This window comes from Elephas maximus, chromosome X (genome assembly GCF_024166365.1).
Source record: "Elephas maximus indicus isolate mEleMax1 chromosome X, mEleMax1 primary haplotype, whole genome shotgun sequence".
In the NCBI taxonomy this organism is placed as follows: Eukaryota; Metazoa; Chordata; class Mammalia; order Proboscidea; family Elephantidae; genus Elephas; species Elephas maximus.
This window is the reverse complement of record NC_064846.1, coordinates 56,700,248-56,720,090: the sequence shown is the minus strand read 5'-3', so window position 1 is coordinate 56,720,090 and position 19,843 is coordinate 56,700,248. Positions and strand designations below refer to the sequence as shown.

Here is a 19,843-nt window from a genome sequence, read left to right as displayed (position 1 = left end):
CACACACAAAAAAAATGAGGCACATCACCCTACAGGGGGTCTTCTGGACAAAGATAATACATGCCTGTTTTGCACCTTGCTTGGATCATAATATATCTAGTTCTAATTTTGGTTGAGAGTAAGCCATCTTCGTCCTGTAAACTTGGTTGTATATAGATTACAAAACAATCTTGGGATTTGGGAACCTAGGTTATAGAGTTTTTCAGAGGTTTTTGAATGGCGGCCTGTTTTCTGAACAAGAGTCCCTTAAAAATTTAGTATTGTGTCCGCGCTTCGTTTGTCTCTGGTTCCAGATCTGGGGCTCCCATTTACCAAAGTTATTCCTGCTTGGGTGTTTGTTTTTTCTGTCCTTTGAGGTAAAATTCTTTTTGTCTTCCCATGTGGCTAAAGTTGTAAGCAGAGCCATCCAAATTACCTACCTACCTCAGTAGCAGGCTTCGTTCTGGTTCAAATCCCTGCTGAGAATTTGCATTTCTAACAAGTCCCCAGGTGATGCTGATGATGCTGGTTAGGGACCCTGAGAACCACTAGTACAGCCAAAACCAAAACCAAACCCACTACCGTCGAGTCGATTCCAACTTACAGCGACCCAATAGGACAGAGCAGAACTGCCCCATAGAGTTTCCAAGGAGTGCCTGGCAGATTTGAACTGCCGACCTCTTGGTTAGCAGCCATAGCACTTAACCACTACACCACCAGGGTTTCCACTAGTACAGCAGTGGTTCTCAAATTTTATTATATGTAAGAATCACCTGGGGATCTTGTTAAACTACAAAATCTAATTCAGTATATCTGGGGTGGAAGTTCAAGTTCTCAGCAGGGATCCGCTGGAGTCAGGAGGCAGCAGTGTGGTGGATAAGAGTCTGGCTTCAGATCCTGGCTCTATACAGTGAATACCTGCCTCAGGGTTGTGCAAACTAAAATGAGTTGATACATGTTAAGCACCGAGAACAGTGCCTAAGACATTGCAGGTACCCAACAGACAACTTTAGAAGTAGTTTTTCTAAAAGAACATCTTTGGAAGATTTTATTCAACAAGTGGGAATGAAGGAAAGGTGGACAGGAAGAAGTGGGGTAGTCTTTTCAGCAGCAACATATACATTCTATACACTCAAAGAAAGTTTTTTGGTATTGCAGTTCAGCTTCAGCTGGGTTTTTTTATCCGAACCAGAACAGTGCCTGTAGGATTTATTTGCATTTTTAACGCTGAAGTCCACTCAAAGAGCCCAAGCTCTTTTTTCACAGGGAGGAGCTGTGTGATGAGGCAGGCAGGATTACAGGCCGCTGCTCGACCCAGGGTGGCAACTGAAATGGTATGAGAATGAGGTCCACCTATCTCCCGCAGACTTCTTATAGCCACAGCCCAGGCTAAGTTTGAGAGAGGCCGTTCCCATACCTCAAATTTGTCTTCCTGAAAAGCAACCCAAGAATAGAGGTGTGATAGGTGTAATAATTTGGTAGCTGGCAATAAGTTGCTTCATTAGTTCTAGCCATTCAGTCTTACTGTCCTAAGTATCAAGTACTTGCAGGAAAAAAATAGCATATTTTGGAGTGCCTGGGTGGCACAATGGTTAAGTGCCCAAGCACAAGCCAAAAGGTTGGTGGTTCAAACCCACTGTGAGGTGCCTTGGAAGACAGGCCTGGCTATCTGCCTTGAAAGCCCTATGGAGCACTGCAACACATGGGGTTGCCATGAGTCGAAATCAACTTAACGGCAAGAGGTTTGGTTGTTTTTTTTTTTTAATAGCCTATTTTGGAAATAATGGTTGTAGCAAAAAGCCTCATTACGGAGTCTAATATCAAGATCAAGAGAAAAAACACAAATATTTTTAAAAGATCCATACATGTCCCCATGTAACAGAATCAGGCTCAAGACAAACCTGGTAACTTCGATATAAACCAAACCAAAAAAACCTCTGCCATGGAGTCAATTCCAACTTATATAGCCACCCTTTGGGGCAGAGCAGAAAGAACTGCGCCATTGGGTTTCCAAGGCTATAAATCTTTATGGAAGCAGACTGCCACATCTTTCTCCCATGGAGCAGCTGGTGGGTTTGAACCACTGACCTTTTGATTAACAGCTGAGCACTTTAACCACTGCACCACCAGAGCTCTTCTTGGATATAAAGTCAATTAAAAAAAAAAACCTGTTGCCGACTCACGGCCAACTTAAAAATACCCAAAATAAACATCTGGATGAGTTGTACCATAAACCAGAAAAATCAGGAGAATATGTATCTGTCCAATTACTGTTTTCTCCCATAGAGTATTAATTACTGTACCTTTCTAAGCAGGTAACCCTGCTTGCCCAAGATGTCCTGGTTGATGGCAATTACATCCTTATCCTGAAGCAGAGCTTTGGCTTGAGGGCTGATGTGTCGGAGGTCGTTAGACATGAGTAAGGGAGCTGCCATGATAGCCCAGAGGGCCATCTGAGTTACCTGCTGATCCCAGCTGAGGCCAAAGTTGCCAATCACTAACTGGGAAAAAGGAAATAATCCAAATAAGAGAAGATAAAACAGCCCCCTGCTGTAAGTACACCCACATAAAGGCTCCTCCCACAGACTTGAACAAGGAGGACTCAAGGTTCTTACCATATCTGGGTCATTCCAACCCCCTGGTCCAGCAACATCAACAATTGTGTCCTGGTTTGAAGATGACCAGTCCAAAATACCCTTTACACTTTGCCAGGAATCAAAGATATCACCAAAATTTCTCCAGTGATTGCAGTACTGTCGGATTTCCGTGTAATTGGGCTATGAAAACAGAGTTCTTCTGTTTACTTTCTAGTAACATCCTTGTAAGATGAAAACAGCCAAGTTCAAAGGAGACACTTGCATCCTTCTCTTTAGTTAACACATCTCCATCTAAATCTTTATTATAGTAGTCCCTCCTTATCCTCATTGCTTTCCAAGGTTTCAGTTACCTGTGGTCAACCTCGGTCCAAAAATATTAAATTAGTGTGATGAGACCTCGTGCCGTCCCACTCCATCCCGCGCAGGACCACATTCATATAAATTTTATTACAGTATATTGTTGTTCTATTTTATTATTAGTTATTGTCAATGTCTTACTGTGCCTAATTTATAAATTTTATCATAGGAGTCTTGGAATGTATCCCCCAGGGGGATAAGTGGGGACTACTGTATAATGGAATTTCATTGTGAGAAATATGCTTCAGAAGTAGGCGATATAACTTAAAATTCTTACTTAAAATGCTTTAACACTGTTCATGCTGGAAATTTATTAAAAGGTGTTGGGGTTACGGGTGATTTTTAAAAATTTACTGTGTTTGCATTACTTTTATAATCAGAAATAACAAATGATCTTAAGTAAAAGTAAAAGCTGCAAAATTCCATAGTACTCATCATCAAGCATATAAAACAATGTGAATCCTAGGCATATAATTTGTTAATGGAATGAATAAAAGTTTGTATCTGACGTTTAAGGTGTTAAGAGGTGAGATTTTTTGCAGAAATCAGAAGGAAATAATAGGGATTCACTCATTATTCAACAGTTTACCATATGGTAGGAATACAGTGATAAAGTCAGAAAAGGTCCCTCCTCTCATGGAGCTTACATTCTAGACAGACAGCCATGTCAACAATACTTCCATATAGAAAACCCAAAACCCAGTGCCGTTGAGTCGATTCCGACTCATAGCAACACTATAGGACAGAGTAGAACTGCCTGGCAGATTCGAACTGCTGACCCTTTGGTTAGCAGCCATAGCACTTAACCACTACGCCACCAGGGTTTCCATATAGTGCTAAGCAGTTTGAAGGAAATTAAACGGGACAACATGATAATGAATGGGTAGAAGGCTATTTTAAAGCAGAGAAAAGTCTTCTCATTCTTCAAATGTGGCACTTGGTAGGAGACTTCAATGACAGGAGCTGGCCAGTTAAAAATCTTGAGGGAAGGGCATTCCAAGCAGAACAAAAAGCCAGTTTAAGGACCCTGAGGCAGCAATAGGCTCGGGGTGTTTGAGAGACCCGGTGGAGAAAAGAAAACCTGTGTAGCAAGGGAAAGAGTGCTGGAAAATGAGGCAGGTAAGGGTCAGATCAAACTGGGCCAGGTAGGCTGTGGTATGGAGTTTGATTTTATTCCAAATGCAATGGGAAGCTAGTTGTGTTTTAAGCAGGGAAGTGATACGATTCCATTTATATTTTAACAAGATCACTCTGGCACTGGGTGAAATATGTATTTAGTGGTGGGGGGGGTGCAGGCAGAGTAGAAGTACATCAGACCGTTACAGTAGTCTGGGTGAGAGATGATAGTTACTTGGATGACCAGGGCAGCAGTAGTAGAGATGGAAAGAAGCAGATTGATACTGATAGGACTGCTAGTAGATAGAATGTGAATGGTGACATAAAGGGAAAAATCAAAGATGATTTCCCAGTTGATGGTGGTTTAGACAATTATGGCAGTGGGGTTGGTGAGAAGCAATTGGATTCTGGGGGAGATGGTAGAATGACAGTCTAAGTAAAGTTGGACTATGAAACCCACTGCTGTTAAGTCGATTCCGACTCATAGTGACCCTATAGGACAGAAGAGAACTGCTTTACAGGGTTTCCAAGGCTGTAAATCTTTATGGAAGTGGACTCACACATCTTTCTCCTGCAGAGTGGCTGGTGGGTTTGAACCAGTGATCTTTTGGTTAGCAGCTGAATGCTTAACCACTGCGCCGCCAGGGCTCCTAAAGTTGGACTTGTAACCGTTCTTAAGACCTTTCTGATAGGTTCTTGAGTCCTGAAAATCTATCAGCAAGGCTCTGTTGGATTTGGGGCTCACTAGCTCACCTTATGAAAGGGCCACAGATAAAGGGGCCACTCACAGGAATACACAATGCTTCTGCCAGTCCTGTTTAGGGCCAAGGACATGTGCTTATAACCTGTATGAGAAAACAATGGGTGAAATAAGAGAAAGAAGGGAATTTCCAGCTGGGGCTGTATACTTTAAAAAGAGGCTGCCTGGAAGGTCAACGTTAAGATTTTAAACCAGCAGCAGAGTTGGGTGGATGCTTCATGCTTAAATGGTGTATAGTACCTTCCAGACTGCTGGGATTGTTCTGAGGAGGAAGTGCGGGAATGATGTGTATATTGAGAACAGAAGGCAAGGAATGAAGATGCTTTTCTGTGTGACTGGTTGACATCCTGGACTCTTTCCCCTCTTTTTTTTTTAGTGAGGGCACCAATATACAAGTGATGTTACAGAGATTTACAACTAGTAATTGTAACTGACTTAAAAAAAAATCAGTTGCTGTTGAGTTGATTCTGATTCATGACTACCCCATGTGTGTCAGAGTGGAACTGTGCTCCTTAGAGCTTTCAGTGACTGATCTTTCAAAAGTAGATTGCCAGGCCTTTCTTCCAAGATGCCTGTGAGTGGATCTGAACCACCAGTCTTTCAGTTAGCAGCCAAGCGCTTAACCATTTGTGCCACCCAGGGCCTCCTTAATTGACTTTTAGAAAAAAAAATTAAGGTGTACAATATTAGCCAGGGTTAGGCATGTGTGGATTTTACACGAATGAATGGAGAAAATGAAAGAAGAGAAGAGGTGGGAAGCACTATCACATAAAAAAAGATGGTAATTATTTCTAGTACTGTGATAGGGTGTTTAAAATCCAAAGACTAGTTCTTTGGATGCTCAGCTACTTTGGCAAATTTCTTCCCTTTACTCATGGCTAAATCTCTTGAATGAAACATACCATCTGCCAAATGTTTCACACTGTCACAGAAACAACCATCAAATTTTAGCAGATCTACTTCCCAGTCAGCAAAGGTCTTGGCATCAATGTCGTAGTATCCAAAACTCCCGGGGTAGCCTGCGCAGGTTTTCTGTCCTACATCTGCATAGATCCCTAGCTTCAGTCCTTTGCTATGGACCTGAAATTAGAGGAAAGAGAGTTACCACAATAGAAGGTCAATCATGAAGTGGCAAAAAGAGAGAACCACACCACACAGGGACAGAGACAAGTGTACTTCACCAGGGATCTGGTTCTTTTTTTTTTTCCACAAACCCCCAAAATCATACAGATGAGTTTACTGGGAGACACAGACCTAATTTCCTAATTCTGCTGAGCAAGTTTAAACTATGTATTTGAGTTACAGCACAAAACTGAGAAGAAAGCTATCAGCCACTCTAATGTTCCTCTGATGGGATCCTTTGAGGTGTGGAATCACCTTGCAAAAAGCAATTTAGCTTTGGTTCTTGGTTCTGTCCATCCATACCAACATCTAAGGCCAATGAGTGGGGGCTGACCAAACCAAGAGGGACCACCTGGGGTCCTGATGCTAAGACTTACAAGGCATGATGTAATCTATCATGGCCATGTGAGGAGGCCAATAAGAGGCCTGAACCCTGAGACTGCGGGGCTTCCTGGTTGGTTGGTAACCATGCACAGGAGAGAGTAGCGTGTCCCTCTTTGGCGCTGTGACTCCTCCCAGACCTCACTCTATGTGTCTCTTTGTATCCTTTATGGTTGTAATGAAGCGGTAGTCTTAAGTATCATAATGTACGCCGTGAATTCTGTGAGTCATTCCAGTGAATTAACAAACCCACAGGGGCAGTGAGAGCCAGTAGGGCCTGGTATCTGCCTATTTGGCGGTCTGAAAGAATGTGCCCTGCTAACGTGTGAGCTCTGACCCAGCTCCGGGTGGCTAGGGTCTGAGAAATGCTGCACAGGCAGCTGGTCTAAAAGACAGTGTTCATCTAATTAGTGAGCTCTGACCCAGCTCTGCATGGCTGGGGTTGGAGAGTGTGCCATGTGAGCAGCTGGTGATGAGGATGGAGAAGTAGGAAGGTAGGCACTTTGAGAACCGGATTCTTGCTGATCCTTACCATGCAGTTAGCAATGAAGGTGGGATTTGCCCACTCTGCCCCTTGCTTAGTGCAGATGCTAAGTGTTATTTTTACAGGGCGATTATAGATTTAGCTCCAGAATATTTTCCTTCTATCTTCTAAAATTCTAGTTATAGTATAATTCCAATAGTTGCTTAAAGCTTATATGGAAATATATGCACACATACATCAAGAACCAAGTTCCCTTTTGCTTCTTAGAGAATTCAGTGGTTTTGGCAAAAGGAGAACTTCTTCAAGATGAGAGCTATTGCAAAACAAGTATCTGCTGATGGAATGAAAATGCCACCTGATAAGCCTTCCAATTCAACGTTCAGATAAAAGCCTAAAAGCTGCTATTCCACTTTCTAAATGTCAGGAGGGCTATTTCTGAAAAAGCTTCTATACAGAAGAGTGCTTATAGGTCCCTGAGTGAAAACAGATTTGTCTATAAACTCACATAATTTGCTAGGTGGTGAATCCCACCAGGAAAGCGCTCAGGATCTGCCTGAAGTCTGCCTTTAGAATCTCTTGTGGGAGCCATCCAACAGTCATCAATGCAGAGGTACTGGTAACCTGCATCCTTCCAGCCATCTGATACCATGAGATCGGCCATCTGCATAAAGAGCTGCTCACTGAAAGACAAAGTCTAAGGATCATTACAATTTATTCAACAAACCCTTGGGTGCTTCCTACCTGTCAGGTACCCTGGGGTTTTACAACTTTTTTCTTTAATCCAGTAATAGTATGGTAGCGATCACAACCAACACAAGGTAAAAGAGATTTTTTTCACTGGGTCCTTTTTCTCCTCCCTCCCCTATCTCTTTAATACTTAGCTAAAAAAGAACCCAAGCAACATTAACATGTCCAATTCACATAGGAATGAGAAATGGATGATGAAATTTAAAAGCTATTAGAACTAAGAAGAAAGCTCAGTAAGACGAAAAATTACAGTTAACATAATCAAAGCTTCCATGTTGTTAAATGCTGTCACATTTGTTCCGACTCTCACAGCAACCGTATATACCACAGAACAAAACACTGCCCAGTCCTGTGCCATGCTCACATATTGTTGCATGAGCCCACTGTTGCAGCCACTGTGTCAATTCATCTCACTCGAGGGGCTTCCTCTTTTCCACTGACCCTGTACTTTACCAAGCATGATGTCCTTCTCCTTCCTGACAACATGTCCAAAGTATGTAAGATGCAGTCTTGCCATCCTTGCTTCTAAGAAACATTCTGATTGTACTTCTTCCAAGACAAAAGCTTCCATAGACGTCAAAAATAACCTTTTTGAAGCAAAAGATCCCATTCACCAGAGTCACAGAAAAACCTAAAATACCTAGAAATAAATCTTCAGCAGGAAGCTGACGTTGAAGAAAATTAAAACAAGCCCATGAGAGCCAAAGTACAACTTTGAGTATATTCCACCTGAATTTAGAGACCATCTTAAGGACAGATTTGATGCATTAAACACCAATGACCGAAGACCAGATGAGTTGTGGGATGACATCATAAAGGAAAAAAGCAAAAGGTCATTAAAAAGATAGAAAAGAGCTGAACAGAAGATTTCCAAGGGCAGCTTGAGAAGACAAAGTAAAGTATTATAATGAAATGTGCAAAGACTTGGAGTTAGAAAACCAAAAGGGAAGAACATGCTCGGCATTTCTCAAGCTGAAGGAACTGAAGAAAAAACTGAAGCCTCGAGTTGCAATTCTGAAAGACTCTATAGGCAAAATATGGAGCCCTGGTGGTGTAGTGGTTAAGAGCTCAGCTGCTGACCAAAAGGTTGGCAGTTCAAATCCACCAGCTGCTCCTTGGAAACCCCATGGGGCAGTTCTACTCTGTCCTATAGGGTTGCCATGAGTTGGAATCAACTCAATGGCACCTAACGACAACAATCAGCAAAATATTGAACAACACAGGGAGCATCAAAAGAAGATGGAATACAGAGTCACAGAACCAAAAAGAATTGGTCAATGTTCAGCCATTTCAGGAGGTAGCATATGATCAAGAACCAATGGTATGATGCTTACCTGTGTTTTACTGACTATACAAAGGCATTCCACTGTGTGAATCATAACAAATTATGGATAATGTTGTGAAGAATGGGAATTCCAGAACATGTAATTGTGTTCATGCAGACCCTGTACATAGACTGTTATGGGTTGAATTGTCCCCCCAAAATGTGTGTCAACTTGGCTAGGCCATGATTTCCAGTACTGTGTGATTGTCTCCCATTTTGTCATCTGATTTGATTTTCCTACATGTTGTAAATCCTGCCTCTCTAATGTTAATAAAGCAGGATTAGAAGCAGTTATGGTAATGAGACAGGACTCAATCTACAAGATTAGGTTGTGTTTTTAAGTCAATCTTTTGAGATACAAAATAGAGAAGTAAACAGAGAGACCGGGGGCCTTATACCACCAATAAAGCAGGGGCAGGGGCAGAGCATGTCCTTTGGATCCAGGGTTCCTGCTCTGAAAAGCTCCTACACAGGGAAGATTGATGACAAGGACATTACCTCAGAGCCGACAGAGAGAGAAAGCCTTCCCCTGGTGCTGGACTTCTAACCTGATCTTGGATTTCTAGCCTCCTAGACTGTGAGTGAATAAATTTATCTGTGTTAAAGCCATCCACTTGTGGTATTTCTGTTATGGCAGGACCAGATAACTAAGATATAGACCAAGAGGCAGTCATTTGAACAGAACAAGGGGATACAGCGTGGTTTAAAATCAGAAAAAGTTTTCATCAGGGTTGTATCCTTTCACCATACTTATTCAATCTGTATGCTGAGCAAATAATCCGAGAAGCTGGACTATATGAAGAAGAATGGGGCATCAGGATTAGAGGAAGACTAACTAACAACCTGCGATACGCAGATGATACATCCTTGCTTGCTGAAAGTGAAGGAGTTGAAGCACTTACTGATGAAGATCAAAGACCACTGCCTTCAGTATCGATTACACCTCAACATAAAGAAAACAAAAACCCTCACAACTGGACCAATAAACAACATCATGATAAATGGAGAAAAGACTGACGTTATCAAGGATTTCATTTTACTTGGATTCACAATCAACACCCATGGAAGCAGCAGTCAAGAAATCGAATGACACATTGCATTGAGCAAATCTGCAGCAAAAGACCTCTAAACTGTTAAAAAGCAAAGATGTCACTTTGAGGTGTGCCTGATCCAAGCCATGTTATTTTCAATCGCTTCATATGCATGTGAAAGCTGAACAATGAACAAGGAAGACTGAAGAAGAATTGATGCCTTTGAATTATGGCGTTGGCAAACAACATTGAATATAATATGGACTACCAGAATCTTGGAAGAAGTACAGCCAGAATGCTCCTTGGAAATGAGGATGCCGAGACATTCTCTCAATTACTTTGGGCATGTTACAAGTGGGATCAGTCCCTGGAGAAGGTCATCATGCTTGGCAGGGGGTCATCGAAAAAGGGGAAGACCCTCAAGAAGATGGATTGACCCAGGGGCTGCAACAATGGGCTCAAACATAGCAATGATTGTGAGGATGGCGCAGGATCGGGCAGTGTTTCGTTCTGTTGTACACAGGGTCGCTGTGGGTCAGAACCAACTGGACGGCACCTAACGAGAACACATGCAAGACCCAAATGAATAAAACTGATGCTCCTAAATGATTTGAATAAAGAGAGACATTATTTTATTCTTTAGATAAAAAAAAACTCAATAGTATAAAGAAGCTAATTATTCCTAAAAACCTTTATACATTTAATAAAACCCTGAACAAGTCCCAAAGGAATTTTTTAAGGAACTTGACAAAATGATTCAAAAAGGTCACCTAAAAGATTAAACATATCGCTAATTGCTGAGCCTCTCTGATGTTAAATTTCAATCTGCCCAGGCTGCTGCTTAGTGTATGTGGACTCTGGAAGGTAAGAGTTGTTATTCCAATTTACCGACAAGGAATGAGGATCAGACCGGTTCGATACCTGTGTCATCCAGCTTCAACCCTCCTCTTGGATAGGTAAAGTTCCTTCAGGTCAACACTCAAAGGCGAGGTGGGGGAAGGGAAGAGAAGGTCAGGAGGGATCTCAGAAACCATGTGGTTTAACACTTTTGAGTTACAGGTAAGAAAACCACGACCCAGAAGTGGGAAAAAACGGCACGGGTCTTGGTCCCTCATCTTTCCTACGCACCGCAACTATGCTCACTGGTAGCACGAGGCACAGGCAGAGCAAAGCTCACAAGAAGGGTCTGAATGGAGTTCCATGGTAATGGAGGAAATAAGCTGGGTGACTAGGCAGGAAGAGAAAAGGGAGAAGTAGGCGCTGCTTGCCTGACTCCCATCCCAGAAGGGGTCACGCGGAGAAAGTTTAGGGCTAGTCCCCACCCGGTACAGTTTGCTGAGGATAAAAAAGCAGCAGCAGTAGCGGAGCTCTTCCTCTGGCTCAAATGCCTCCGCTGAGACCCTCCATCCCTCAAAACACACCCAGACAAACACACGGAAAAGCGAAGGAAGGGGTGCGCCCAGTATCTCTGATACCTGATACAGGAATCCGGCTCTTCGGTGCAGTCAACGTTGCACATGAAGCGCTCCCAGTGCAGCCAGCCCATGGTAGGTGTCATCGCCAAGCCATTGTCCAGAGCCTTAGTCCCAGGGACGCTCCAGAGAACTAGGGCTAGAACACTAAGCGCAAGCACACAGCCCAGCCGCTGGCCTAGCTTCATTAGCTTCCCTGTCACCATGATCACCCAGTACTGATTACCGCGGATAACCTGGACTTTTAAGTTTAACCCCAAAGGCGGACCAATCACCAAGGACTTATTAAATAATGACGTTATTGTTTCTCAGGCAACTGGGAAGGTTATCCCCAGAGGCGGACCAATGATCAGTCACGTAAGACGCAGCGGAACCAATCGCACTTTTTTTTTTTAAATATCCGCCCGCCCTATTTCTGTACCAGAAGGAAGTGCGGCACCTTAGTGATCTCGAGTTGAAGCTGTGCGTTGCTCACGTGACCGAGATCTCACATGACGTAGGAGCTCACGTGATCTATCGCTTACGTGAGCAGAAGTAGTTCTGGTCGTCGTCTACCGTCTCGCTATAGCCGTTTGAGGGAAGAAGGAGGAAAATTACTCGATATCATTAGAGGTTGGTGTGTGGGTGGGAACTGGGGACCCGGGGGTGGTGATGATGGAGACCAAAGCGGGGTCCGGAGGCCGTTTCCGCCTTTTTAATTCCCTTCCTACCCCTCCCCCCCTCCCCCCATCTCAGTGCCGGGAAGCCGCCTTTGCTGCGCCTGGTGGGGAAATGGTGGACGTTCGTGACTGTGTGTTTGTGTATCTATCTGCCTAGGCGGGTAGTAGAGGACCCCTAGGAGAAACCGCAAGGTGAAAAATGTTTGAAAACTACGGCCTTGAATTAGGAAAAACAGATATCGAGACTAGTGGTATGAGTGCTGGTTCACCCAATTCAAGCACTCAACCTTCACTGTCTGATTGTCTGTAGGGGGAGGCACCAAGTGAATTATATCCGTAGAGCCAAATCTAGGCAAATGCTGCGTGCCTGACAGACAGGTGCCCAATAAATGTTTTTACAGAATTGTATATTTAAATAACGTTTATTTTTCCGCATATAATAGTCTATGTGTTCATTCGCTAACATTTGAAAAATAATAGTATACTGTAAATTTCTTTTAAAAATACACGTAATTCACCACCTGGAGATAACCAGTCAACATTATGGTGTATTTTTCTTCCCAAGAAGAAAATACACTTATTTCACATGTCATTACAATTTTTTAAAAGTGTATGTATAACTCACATATAAATACACAAATTCTTAACTCTCAAATGGAATCCTGGTTCCCACTTCAGGTATCAGTGTCCTGGTGGTCTTCTCAGGAGATGCAGTAATGAAGCAGAACCTCCCTGTCACTACAGAGGGGTTGTTAAGGCATAGAGTTCTTCAGAGACATTAAATGGGACGGGACATCCCAGGGATAAGGCAGGCAAAAAACCAGACCTTAAATCGTCCACTGAGACCTAAGGATGGTTTATAGGAAGACTTATCACCACAGATGCAGTGTGTCAGGCACATAATAGGCAATTAGTACATGTTTATTGAATTTAATCCTCAATATAGTTTTATGGCAGTTACTACACTTTGTACTTTCCTTCCAAGAGGCCCATTGTTCCCAGACCACGTCAGACCATGCACATACAAACCTAGAAAATTTTATAAAATCTGCTATACCAAATGCTAGAAAAGCAAACATTTTATTTATTTTATATTTTTGCTGAAAGTACTAATTCTCTCTGTAGAAAATTAACAATGTACAAAAAAAAATCCATAAAACTAGAATTTAGAGTAACCCCTATTAACATTTGACGCATTCCCTACGCATATATTTTTTAACTTTTTATACCAGTTACAGTGATTTTAAAGAATTAATATAGACGTATATAGGGTAAAAGGTGAAAGGGGTGACAATCCCCTTTCACTCCTCCTACCTTCCAGTTCTTAAAAACAAGTTTGTATCTTACACTTTCAGATCTTTTTCTATGCATTTACATACATGCATACTTAATGTTTTAATGTAAGATCATATTGTGCATATTCTTTCATTTAATATGTTTTGGAAACCTTTCTAGTTTAGGACAGATGCATCTCTTTTTTAAAACTGCTGTATAGCATTCCATTTTGAGAATAAAGTTCATTCATTCAACCATCCCCCTATTGAGGAATATTTATTTTATTTAAGTTTCTAATTTTCTGCCATTACTAACTGCTGCAGTAAACATTTGCGCTTGTTGGCAAATTCCTAGAAGAAGAATCACAGGGTCAAACAGTATGTGAATATATATTTTTTACATAGTTGAAGTTATAAGGTAGCTTCTATCTTGGGGCCCACTTAAGATTATAGCATAAGTAATTTCTCATGTTATTGAATATTTTCATAGCTTTTTTTGAATGTATACTATTCCATGTTTATTATTAAATACCTATCAGAGACTACATAGCTCCATAAATTTTTATCTAAATTTCAGATCATCTCCTTAGGGCACATAACCTGAAGTGGATTTATTGTCAGAAGTTGTGATAACATATTACTGAATTGCTTTCCAGAAATACTTTATCAATTTTCACTCCTTTAGTTTTTTTTTTTTTAGTAGTGTATTAATTTGTGAATCCCAGTTGCACTGACATATTCTCACTGTTTATAGTTTTCTACTATCTTGATGGGTGAAAATGGTGATTAATTCTGGTTGTAACTGGTATTTCTGATGATTGGTGAGGTTTGAAAATTGCTTCCAATGCTTATTAGCTATTTATATTTCCCAGACTCCTTCTCTCCTTTAACACTCCCACCCACCACCACCCCCCCCAAAAAAAAATCTAATCTGTCATCAAGTCCAGGAGATTCCACTTCTTTGATATGCTTAGATCCTATCTTTACTCTCCCTTTACTGTGTTGCCTTAAGTGAAACCCTTAATACATGTCTAGATTCTACCTGATCTGGCTAGTTTCACCCCAGCCCCCTTCTGTTTGAGTGCCACACTGTTGCCACGGTGATCTGTCTGAAAGGGTTCTGATAACGTCACTCCCCTCACGCCTCTGTTTAAATCCCTTAAAAGGCCTTTAGCATTTGTATATCATATAAAGCCTTCCGGATCTGGTTTCTACCTTGCCAGCCTTGTCTCTTGCCTTGCCCCCTCCTATTCTATGCTCCGTCATATATATTTTTTATTTGTTTATATATCCTTGAACTGGTTTGTCTGTTTAATTTAACCAGTCTGTCTCCAACCAATACAATTGACCAACCAGTCCCTCCCTGATACCACCTTTATACCCTCCGTGAGTTCTGTTGCGGCAGGCATAATGTATTTCCTTACTAGTATCTTAGATGAAGACATGCAGTCCTCCTATAGGACCATAAGCCCCGGGGGCTTATTGGTACTTGTATACCAGAGCCAAGTGCTCAATCTGCAACTAAAAAATGTTTGTAAAGTGAGTGGCTGTATTCCCCTTAATATCTTTTTTACAATTATCTTTTAAGTCTTAATATTTCTCTGAGTTTATCAATTTACATGAGTTTTTTATAGTAAGGTTATTTGTGTGTTATTTATATATTTGCTGTAGGATCATCTTCCACTGATTTTGTTGCTGTTAATGTTTTATGCCCTTTTTCCCTCTGATGTTAATACATGCTCAGTGCAGAAAATTTTGGATATACAGAAAGGCCCAAAGGAAAAAAATTCCTGAAAACAAAAAACATAAGCCTACTGCCCAGAATTAACCACCTTTAATGGTACCTAGGCATTCAATAAATGACCGTGGAATGAATGATGAGTTAAAATTTTGGTGCTGTCTTTTTGCTTATACCAACGTTTTACAAAAAGGTATCGGTGTAATTAAGTTTTGTATTAATAGTTTGCTTTTTTTACTTACCATATCGTGAATGTTTTTCCATGACAGTAGTCTTGTAATTTTTTTTTCAGCCACACTGAAATTGCACTGAGCCTAGCTTGCCACCGAGATCCCAACAGTCACCATGATGCTGAGCACAGAAGGCAGGGAGGGGTTCGTGGTGAAGGTCAGGGGCCTACCCTGGTCCTGCTCAGCCGATGAGGTGATGCGCTTCTTCTCTGATTGCAAAATCCAAAATGGCACATCAGGTATCCGTTTTATCTACACCAGAGAAGGCAGACCAAGCGGTGAAGCATTTGTCGAACTTGAATCCGAAGATGAAGTGAAACTGGCTTTGAAGAAGGACAGAGAAACCATGGGACACAGATACGTGGAAGTATTCAAGTCCAACAGCGTTGAAATGGATTGGGTGTTGAAGCATACAGGTCCGAATAGCCCTGATACTGCCAATGATGGCTTCGTCCGGCTTAGAGGACTCCCATTTGGCTGTAGCAAGGAAGAAATTGTTCAGTTCTTTTCAGGGTTGGAAATTGTGCCAAATGGGATGACACTGCCGGTGGACTTTCAGGGGCGGAGCACAGGGGAGGCCTTTGTGCAGTTTGCTTCGCAGGAGATAGCTGAAAAGGCCTTAAAGAAACACAAGGAAAGAATAGGGCACAGGTACATTGAAATCTTCAAGAGTAGCCGAGCTGAAGTCCGAACCCACTATGATCCTCCTCGAAAGCTCATGGCTATGCAGCGGCCAGGTCCCTATGATAGGCCAGGGGCCGGCAGAGGGTATAATAGCATTGGCAGAGGAGCTGGGTTTGAAAGGATGAGGCGGGGTGCCTATGGTGGAGGGTATGGAGGGTATGATGACTATGGTGGCTATAATGATGGGTATGGCTTTGGGTCTGATAGATTTGGAAGAGACCTCAATTACTGTTTTTCAGGAATGTCTGATCATAGATATGGAGATGGTGGGTCCAGTTTCCAGAGCACCACAGGGCACTGTGTACACATGAGGGGGTTACCTTACAGAGCCACTGAGAATGATATTTACAATTTTTTCTCCCCTCTTAACCCTATGAGAGTACACATTGAAATTGGACCTGATGGCAGAGTTACTGGTGAGGCAGATGTTGAATTTGCTACTCATGAAGATGCTGTGGCAGCTATGGCAAAAGACAAAGCTAATATGCAACACAGATATGTGGAGCTCTTCTTGAATTCTACTGCAGGAACAAGTGGGGGGGCGTATGATCACAGCTATGTAGAACTCTTTTTGAATTCTACAGCAGGAGCAAGTGGTGGTGCTTACGGGAGCCAGATGATGGGAGGCATGGGCTTATCCAACCAGTCTAGTTACGGAGGGCCTGCTAGCCAGCAGCTGAGTGGTGGTTATGGAGGTGGCTATGGTGGTCAGAGCAGTATGAGTGGATATGACCAAGTTCTGCAGGAAAACTCCAGCGACTATCAGTCTAATCTCGCTTAGGTAGAGAAGGAGCACTGAACAGCTCTTACGGAAATAAAAGCTGTGCATTTATGGGAGTTGACTAGAATGGGAGGAGGGATGTCTAGCATATCCAGTATGGTTGGTAAATGGGAAATATAATTGATTCTGATCACTCTCGGTCAACTTCTTCCTTTCTTTTTCCTTCCTTCCTTCCTTCCTTCCTTTTTTAAGAAAATAAGAAATTAAGTTTAACAGTTTTGCATTACAGGCTTGTGATTCATGCTTACTGTAATTGGAATTCGGGATTGTTTTAAAACTTCAAGCTCAGTAATTTTGAACACTGAAACATTCATCTAGGATGTAATAACAAATTTCAGTATTGACCATAACTGTTAAACAATTTTCAGCTTTCCTAAAGTTAGTTATGTTGTAGGAGTGTATCTAAGCAGTAAGCGTATTTAGGTTAAAGCAGTTTCACTTATGTTAAATGTTGCTCTTATACCACAATACATTGAAAACTTTGGATGCATGTTGAGAAACATGCTTTTCTGTAAAATTCAAATATAGGAGCTGTGTCTACGATTCAAAGTGAAAACATTTGGCATGTTTGTTAATTCTAGCTTTTTGGTTTAATATCCTGTAAGGCACGTGAGTGTACACTTTTTTTTTTTTTTTTTTTTTAAGGATCTGGGAAAATTTCGAGATGTAATACCAATACTTTAGGAGTTTGGTCGTGTTGTTTGTATGGCATTCTAAGGCTTTGATTTAAATCTTTCCTTGTATTGTGATTTCCATTTAGATGTATTGTACTAAGTGAAACTTGTTAAATAAATCTTCCTTTTAAAAACTGGAAAATAATTTTGTATAGTCTGATTATTATTATGTTCTACCATATGGGCACCATGTAATACACTTTACAATCCCCTGCTATTGAAATTTAAATTGTTTTAAATTTTTTAATTATAAAAAATACATGAGCAACCTTATATATAATACATCTTTGCACATATTATTTTAAAGATTTGCAAAAAGTGGAATTGCTGAAATGAAGGTATATATATTTTTGAGGCTTTTGATTTGTATTACCAGACAGTGGTACTTTGTGTCTTCACCAAGAGTGTGTGTTTTACTTTTTACTTTCCTCCCCATACCCTCCTCTGCGATACACGTTATTCTCTTTGATCTTTGCCAGTTTGTTAGTTGAAAAACAGTATCCCATTGCTATTTTAATTTGATTAATACTGAGGTTGATTATTTTTGTTTCTAAACATCACCCTGACTGCAGACTGACTGTGTTACTCTGTAGACTTTGCAGTATATCAGGACAGCATTCTTGAAGCTCCAAAGAAGTAAAAGCGATTTCTTTGCCTTTCATTTAACCACAAACTAGATCTAAGGTACCAGTAGGTTTTATAAAATAAGTGGGCTTGTGTTATTATTGAAATTGTTCAGTCTCTTTCATGAATTTATTAATAGAGCCTACAAACACCCTTTACTTTTAGGTTTTTCAGGGCATCTAAAGCTTGTTTTAAGCCAGTGGGTCTCAAACTTGAGCATGCATCAGGATCACATGCAGGGCTTGGAAAAACATTGATTGCTGGGCCCCATTCCTAGAGTTTCTGATTCAGTAGTTCTGGGGTGGGGCCTGACAGAATTTGCTAATACTGCTGCTCTTATGACCAGGCTTTGAGAGCCATCAGAGCGCTGCAGTGGCTTAAAAAAAAAAAAAAAGGCCACTATAAACCCACTCTTTCCCCAAAACTGCATCTTTGAGGAGCTGCTTCTTTAATGATCCCTGATTGCTTCCCCTTTGTTCCCCTAACACATAGTTTAAACTTACTAAAGTACAAGTAACACATGATTATTTACAACATCTTGCACCTGCTGTGAGGACTCTGAACCCCTGTGGCATCAGGGGTTATCTCACATTTTTGTCCTGATCACAGTGCCTTTAACAATTCACCACTCAATGGCCTGCAGGTCTGTATGTCCTCAAGCCAGTGGTACCAGCTGTACTAGAATTTCTACAGACCTCATAAATCTGACCAGCCTGGAATTGAACTGTTAACTTTGGGTTGTTTAGGCCTTAGAACCTGGCGAAATGCCCTAAGACATGAGTGAGATACCAAATTGGTATTACCTTGACTCCATTTCATTCAGGTACTCTCTTCATTGAGAACCATTTCTAGAGAATCATTTTAACTGAAAATGCAGTGGGAGGTGATTTAAGATTCTTTGATGACTTCTGTTTTCTATCATAGATGTCAAAAGACTAAGAAATCCATTTTGACTCCTATTCCCTACTAAGTCAGTCATTACCTTGCCCTCTTAAGCCTTTCAAGAAGCTTCTCTTAGAGGATTCAGGAGTAGGTGTTTTGCTTCCCAGGCTGCTCAATTCATTTTCCAGAATGTTCTCTAGGTACGACTGAAGATTCTCCAGTTAGCCACTAGATGTCATCACATCCCAGGAAAGGACAGGCTGAACCCTGAGACACTTGTTTCCTCTTTGCTGCATGAGAAAACTTACAAGGACTTAGGGAAGCAGTCAAAAGAGACCCTAGAGAAGGTCAGTGGACAGACTAGGGGTGTGCAAAGGGAGAGCAGTACCTGCCACGGCAGCAGCACAGATGTTTGTGCGTGTGCATGTGTGCACACACCCACACACCCCACCAGTGATCTCTCTCCTCAAATTTAACTCCACCCAGAAGAGCTGCTGGGCAGTAAAGCGGGCAACCCACCCACACCCCCCCCAACCACAAGTCCGGGTTCATTTTAGACTGTGGACGTGAGCTACCTGGCAGGATCAGGCGGAAAGTTCGTAGTCATGATAATCTTGGCCTTACGGGGTCCCTACTGATGCCTTGTGCCAGTGGTTCTCAGAGTGTGGTCCCTGGTCCAGCAGCATCAGTATCGCCTGGGGACTTGTCAGAGATGGACATTCTCAGGTCCTACCCCAGACCCACTGAATCAGACACTCTGGGGAGGGGCCCAGCAACCTGTGCTCTAACAGGACCTCCAGGTGATTCTGGAGTGTTTGAGAAACACTGGCTTATGCGTGGATTCTTTGATTCAACCATTCATTTCTTCATGCATTCGTTCATTTATCCAGCAATAAAGGGGATAACTAAAGTGGGGACAATCCTATC

General features: G+C 41.8%; 2 protein-coding genes across 2 annotated transcripts; one reads left to right on the top strand and one right to left on the bottom strand.

Annotated features, from left to right (window-relative positions):
* Positions 1–997: 997 nt before the first annotated feature.
* GLA (galactosidase alpha) lies at positions 998–11,690 on the bottom strand. Its single transcript, XM_049872490.1, has 7 exons — positions 11,374–11,690; positions 7,302–7,476; positions 5,712–5,889; positions 4,803–4,894; positions 2,595–2,756; positions 2,283–2,480; positions 998–1,411 (listed from the first exon to the last, which is right to left on the bottom strand). Exons 1-7 carry the CDS (start codon positions 11,574–11,576, stop codon positions 1,145–1,147), a joined length of 1,275 nt encoding a protein of 424 aa, XP_049728447.1. The 5' UTR covers positions 11,577–11,690; the 3' UTR covers positions 998–1,144.
* A 162-nt stretch (positions 11,691–11,852) lies between these two features.
* HNRNPH2 (heterogeneous nuclear ribonucleoprotein H2) lies at positions 11,853–17,543 on the top strand. The gene is made up of 2 exons (XM_049872777.1): positions 11,853–11,982; positions 15,334–17,543. Exon 2 carries the CDS (start codon positions 15,387–15,389, stop codon positions 16,734–16,736), a length of 1,350 nt encoding a protein of 449 aa, XP_049728734.1. The 5' UTR covers positions 11,853–11,982; positions 15,334–15,386; the 3' UTR covers positions 16,737–17,543.
* The last annotated feature ends 2,300 nt before the right edge of the window (positions 17,544–19,843 follow it).